Source organism: Chiloscyllium plagiosum, unplaced genomic scaffold, assembly GCF_037043375.1.
Source record: "Chiloscyllium plagiosum isolate Xiang-an unplaced genomic scaffold, Cpla_swu_hap1 HiC_scaffold_40, whole genome shotgun sequence".
NCBI lineage: Eukaryota > Metazoa > Chordata > Chondrichthyes > Orectolobiformes > Hemiscylliidae > Chiloscyllium > Chiloscyllium plagiosum.
This window is the reverse complement of record NW_028270178.1, coordinates 14,851,252-14,857,728: the sequence shown is the minus strand read 5'-3', so window position 1 is coordinate 14,857,728 and position 6,477 is coordinate 14,851,252. Positions and strand designations below refer to the sequence as shown.

The 6,477-nt window shown below is 40.1% G+C and overlaps 1 protein-coding gene across 1 annotated transcript; it reads left to right on the top strand.

Moving 5' to 3' along the window:
- The first annotated feature begins 3,436 nt into the window (after window positions 1-3,436).
- On the top strand, window positions 3,437-6,198 carry LOC148138346 (putative G protein-coupled receptor 139). The gene is made up of 2 exons (XM_087981639.1): window positions 3,437-3,503; window positions 5,291-6,198. The coding sequence occupies exons 1-2, from the start codon at window positions 3,437-3,439 to the stop codon at window positions 6,196-6,198; spliced, it is 975 nt and encodes a 324-aa protein (XP_087837765.1).
- Window positions 6,199-6,477: the final 279 nt, after the last annotated feature.

Sequence of the window (6,477 nt, the reverse complement as noted above, 5' to 3'; positions counted from 1 at the left end):
CATAATGAAAACGATCAACCACAGAAGTATCAAGCGAGCAGAGATGCTGATAAGAAATATGACAGACCTCCGCCTGTTCTGCAGCTTTGGGTTGTTTTGCTTCTCTCCATTGCTGCAGGCTTTCAGTTCATTTTGGACTGGACTGGAGACTAACATGTGCCCGACAGAGTTGATAGGCAGGATGCTGGAAGAACACAACAATGTAAGCAACGCCAGGAATTGCAGAATTCGACTTTTTGGTGTACCCTTACGTCAGGACTGGGAATGGGTGTCGGATGATCTGCAGATAAAGGGGGTGGTGAGGTCAGGGTTGTGAAGTAGGTTTAAGTGAAGACAGGTAAATGGTATGACCTGGTTGGTCAATGGAAAAAATGAATCCAGTTGGTTACAGGGAGGCGTAGAAGGGACCAGGAAGGTGCTGGGAAGGGAGTCTGGGGATGGGGAGGTTGGTGACTTGAATTTGGAGAACTACGATTTTAATCTTCAGGTCTGTAGGATGCCCAGGCAGAAGATAATGTAGTATTCCTCCAATACGAACTACAGTTTGTTTTGGCACAATAAAAGTTAATGCTGCCAAAGATTCAGCACATCAAAAGACTGTCATCCTCATTAGATAGATCACATAGTGGTTTCTCCTCAGATTCACTAGGCGTCAGGCGAGGGGAAGAGGTTGAGAGATGAGTCTTTTGTTTTAATCCCAGCCCCGTGAGGAAGTTGAACTCACACCATTCTCTTCACTCTGTATCATAAATACACCAAGACGTGTCAGTAGGCGAATGGGCAAGTCAAATATATAATACTTGACGACATGTGATAGAGGACAGAGAGTGGTAATAGAGAAATGCTGTTCAGAATGGAGATCAGCAACTGATGGCTTTATTTTTCTAATCAATGTGTTCGAACATTTTATGACATACCTCTGGACAGAATTACTACCACTGCTGGATTACAAGCCCAGCAGAAATACCACTACAACGTCACTTCCCAAGGCATTAACATATGACGTGCGGCTTCTGGTTCATGCGAGAACAATGGACTGCAAAAGTGTAAATGTCTGTCAAACTCATGATGGGGTTTAGCTGTGCCTGATAGGTAAAACAGACTGAGGCAGATGTGGCTCTAAGTCGTATCTGATTTTCTGTTTCTTCAGGAACAAATCACATCAAAATCCAATAATATTTTGCATCTGGCAAACCAGGAAAGACGAAAGGTGTGGTGAGCTTTTTCTGGGTATTTGGTTGCATTAGTAGAAGGCTTTAGCACAGAGTCCTGACATACACCATTCAATACGATTATGGTTGATTTTTTTTGTGCCCTCAGCTCCACTGACCTGCCCTCTCGTTGTAATCCCTCATTCCTTTACTGTTGAAAAACCTATCCATCTAATGCCTAAAAACGTTGAATGCGGAAGCTCAACTACTTCACGGGGCAGTGGATTCCACAGATTTACAACCCACTGGGTGAAGAATTCCTTCTCAACTCAGTTCTAAATCTGTTTCTGCCTAATCTTGAGGCTATGTCCTCTGGATCGACTTCATGTCTCCTGTCTGTTTCGATCTTATCTATTCTCTTCATAATTTTGCATGCTTCTTTAGAATTTACACTTCATTTTCCTAAATTCCAATGAATATAATCCCAGTATACTCAGTCTCTCCTGATAAGCACAACGCCCCCTCCAAATCTGGAATCAACCCAGTGAGCCTCCTCTGCATCCCCTCCAGTGCCACCATATCCTTTCTCAAGTAAAGAGACAAAAACGGAACAGAATACTAGAGGTGTATCCTCACCACCTCTTGATATAGCTGCAACATAATCGCTGTGCTTTTCAACTCAATCCCTGAAGCTGAAGAGTGAGCTGTGCGCAGCTATTGTCATTCAATGCGTCAACTGGAATGGACACAACATGGGAACGGGATATTGGGAATGCATGATCGGCTATGATCATTCAATCCTGAATGGTTTGTCCCTTATTCTCACACCGTGACCTCCCAGTTATGGACTCCCCCAACATTGGGAGCACTCTTCCAACATGGGTGGGAATGGTGGTGCAGGCTCGAATGGCCTATTCCTGCATATATTTCCGATGGTTCTATGTTTTCCAGCATCTGCCTGCTCATCACAAGACTGGAAATGTTCAGTTTTTTTCTCTCTCCACAGATGCTGCCAGGTCTACTGAGTTCCCCCAGCACCTTATTCTTAGCATTATAATTAAATATACGAAGGTTAATTATGAACACAATGCTGCCTTGAAATATAACAAAGTCTGAAATGTTACGACACCAGGTTATGGTTTAATAGGCTAATATGTATTAATAAGCTGTCGAAGTACTTCCTCAGGTGAACTGAAAAGAAGCTATAACTGAGCAGTTATGTATCATACGAAGGGATTGAGTGAACGTCCGTGAGCACTAACATAGATAATGAATGGAAAAATTGTTAATGAAACGGTGAAAACGATTCAATCATCTGGTTTTGCCAGAGATTGAGAATGCACTTGTATCACAGATCAGGGAGGTTTGCATCATCTGGTTAGTTTTACAAAAGCAGGCAGCATTGCTGAGGACGTGACATTGATGCAGAGGAATAGAGCTGCTTCAATGTTTACTGAGATAGTAATCATTACTTCGAGAATCAGGTTACAGAATTAATGAAAACAATTCCAAGTATATTTGACTCTTGCACAGTTGCTCTCCGGACCTGCAGGACAGGTCGATCAGATGTCCTCCCAATTCAGTCAGATGTGAGGTTACTGAGTAGACTGGGAATTCACTGAGCTCCCAGGTTCGTTTATAAGTTGAACTTGAACATGCCCAATACTGTTTAAAATTGCTGTCAGAATGATAACCAATATGCTGTCAGAATGATAAGCAAACCCAGGTTGCACAATGGGTCTTCTCAAATCCTAGATTTGAACAACACAAACATCTGGTATCGAGGGGCATATTGGAGTTCAATTATCTAGTTAAATGTAATTAATAATTTTACTGTATTAGCACACGTTCACAAGCACAGTCACATCACAGAGAGTTGGGCAGAAACCCTGAGCCACATGCACTCGTACTTGGAAGTTAATTACTGAAGATTAACAACAAAGTTCAGAAAATTATGACAGTATGAATGCCAAATGCTTATGCTTTTTTAAAATGCCACTTTCTTGAAAAACAACATTGAAATTAATGTATGGTCTCAATATGCTCATCTAAATTATATTACTGACTCCAAGTGCTAAATATATTTTAGCACATCAACGAGGGAACTTGCAGTTGTAGCTGCGTTAATTTGTGTGATTGTAAATTTAATTTGAAGATGTTGTAATTTCAGTATTCCCTGGAGGTGCAAACCAGGTACAAATTAAAGGCTTGATGATCGTCATAAATCGTTATTTGATGCAAAGAAGTTCCCACAGCACGGAGAGATAATAACCTTGAATGGAAACATGTTTGATACGTTTATTAGTGTCATGAAAATCTATTATGCAACACTTGCTGTTCTGGGTGTACCTGGTGAGTCATTAACGTGATGAAGTTATGCTTGAGAAATGGTCTGTCGTTTATGTTTCAACTTCAATGACAAATACGAGGGCCTTCTGATTTAGCTACTGAATTAAAAACTGCTTAGTTTTTAAAAGCCTCCTGAATTTTGAGCTTTATTCCAATGGAGTAAATGAAGATCAACATTTTCCGCCATTTATAGAAACGACTTGGACTGGCGAAATGTTCGAGAGGACAGGGAAATTTCTGAGACTTTTTTTTTCCATTCCGTGCATGTTAATGTAAAATTCAACTGAGTAAGGTTCAATTTCAGGAGCAAAATTCCTTGCAGCCTTTTTTTTCTGTCTTAGGAATGTCTATGCCTTATATTGTATAGGAAATCATGCGGGCACTTGGTGAGATTTTCTTTTCACACTATCAGCTCAAAAGTTGAGTATCCTGAAGGGGACCTTCCTTACTGATCATTCAGCATTCTTATATTTAATACTAATCAATCTGCAGCTGTAGGTCAGTGAGTTACACTCCCGTGAGGAGAGACAAGTGTACTTCATTAAGAGAAACAGTGGAATTTGAGAACACATATTTTACCGAGTGGAATGAGTAATATCTTAAGCAAATTGGATGAAATGAAATCAATTGAATGTTTCTCTCAGTTCTGGCATAAGGTTGAAGCGTTAGTTATTGTATAATTTGTAGGTAACAGAGCTAGGAGTGAGATTGTTCCTTTGTCGCCAGACAGTTACACTTGATCCGCGTGACAAAACGTCGTTGACAATATTTGTTATAGTCATAAAATCATACAGCAGAGAGGAGTCTCTTGAGCGAATGATGTTTGTGCTCATCTAACTGCACCAATTCCTCTCTAGAACCTTGTCCACAGCCTTCAATGCTGGGACATTTGAAGTGTTCACCCAGGAACTTTTTAAAGATGATGAGGTTTCCTGCTTGTGTTGCTCTTCCAGAACTCTACCACCTACTGAGTGAAAACAATATTCCGTAAATCTTCTCAAAATCCCCTGACTTTCACTTTAAACTAAGGTCATTAACCTTCAGCTGAAGGTAACAACTGCTTTCTATCCACCCTGTCACGTAGTAATGGAATCATAGAATCTGACAGTACAGAGCCAGGTCTTTCAGCCCAAACTGGTCTATGCAGACCAAATGTCCATTCACAATAACCCCATTTCCCTACATTTGGCCCATATGCTTCTAACCTTTTACTATCCATGTATTTGTCCAAATGCGTTTCAAGTGTTCCTTTGGTACACACTTAACTACTTCTGCTCACAGCTCATGCAACATGCGTATTACTCTCCATGTTAAAAAAGCCCATCACATTCCCTTTCATTCTTTGTCTTCTCACCTTAACGAATGCCCTCGACTCCCCAACACTGAGATAAAAAGATTGAGTGCATTCCCCGTATTCACGCCTTTCCATGCCCAACAGAATCGTATACATATCGATTAGCTACCCCTCCTGCCTTATCTTCGCTGTGTTGTGTGTAGTATCGAATAAGACTGCTTTATCCCTTAATGCAATGCTTATAAGACAAGTTAAAATCAGTCACACAAATTGCTTTTAAAAGTGAAAATTGCCATACAATCATCTATATATCATTAATCAATCCTGTAGTCCTCAGTCGAAAGGTGTATGGAACACATAATGATAATTGTTAACATTGATGTAGCTTGACATTTTAAATTCTGATTGTGATTTGGTACTAAAATACTGCATTCTCTTTATGGGGCTTAGGATCTAATTAAGGTAACAGATACTACTTTTCCTTTCTGTCCTGCAGTTAATTTGGTGGCGATTATGATCCTCTTTCGGGGCAAGTGTGGTCTCTCGAAGTGCACCACTTTCTACCTGGTGGCAATGGCATTGGCAGATCTGCTTTTCATTACATCTGAGGTTATTCTGTGGCGGATCAGTTATTATTATTTTCCAGGTTCCTTTCTGGACATTACTCCAGTATGCAGTATTATTAATGTTCTGAGTAGGGCAGCCACTGACTATTCTGTATGGTTCACTGTCATTTTCTCCTTTGATAGATTTGTGGCCATTTCTTGCCAGAAATTGAAAGGAATCTTTTGTACACAGAAAACTGCAGTAGGAATTCTAACGACAACCAGCATTCTGTTCTGTTTAAAGAATGTTCCGAATTACTTCACAGTTGAACCTCGATTGATCATTGAACATGTCCCCTGGTTCTGTGATGTAAAGCCAGAGTACTTTATTCAGCCCGGATGGGTGGGATTCGATTGGTTTGATACAGTCTTAACTCCATTGCTTCCATTTGTTTTAATTCTGTTGCTCAATGCTCTTACAGTGAGACACATTGTAGTGGCTAGTCGAGTCCGAAAAGGATTGATGGGTCATAGCAAGACGGTGAATCATAGTGACCCTGAGATGGAGAGCAGAAGGAAATCTGTGATTTTACTCTTCACAATATCTGGCAGTTTCATTCTTTTGTGGCTGATTTATGTTATAGAATTTTTATATTATAATATTACACAAATGGACCCCAAAGATTACACAGATTCAGAAAACATTTTTGAAAATGTTGGTGATATGCTACAGGCTTTGAACTGCTGCACAAACACATTTATTTATGGGGCGACACAGTCGAAGTTTAGAGAACAGTTAACAAATTTGGTGAAATTCCCAATTACATCAATTAATAAACTGAATCAGAAACAAAACTGAAAATATCACAGAGGCACAGAAAATGCTGCCAAGTTTTGAATGACATATGCACCACATTCTCGGAGGTATACCACACCAATGAGTTTCGGACATTTTCAATCTGTCATGGGAGGCGGTACGTTAGGAATTTAGAAGAACTGAGCTATTTTATGAAGCACTATGTTTATGTGCCTGTGCCTTTCTGTGACTGTATGTGTGTGAGAGTGACTGTATCTGTGGATGATTATGAGAGTGTTTGCTTCTGAATCTATGTGCAATTCTGTAAGTGACTTTTTATGT

Coding starts and splice junctions, on each gene's coding strand:
- LOC148138346 (XM_087981639.1), top strand. CDS start 3,437: ATGTTTGATACGTTTATTAGTGTCATGAAAATCTATTATGCAACACTT. Junction 3,504..5,290: donor TGCTGTTCTGGGTGTACCTG/GTGAGTCATTAA, acceptor TCTGTCCTGCAG/TTAATTTGGTGGCGATTATG.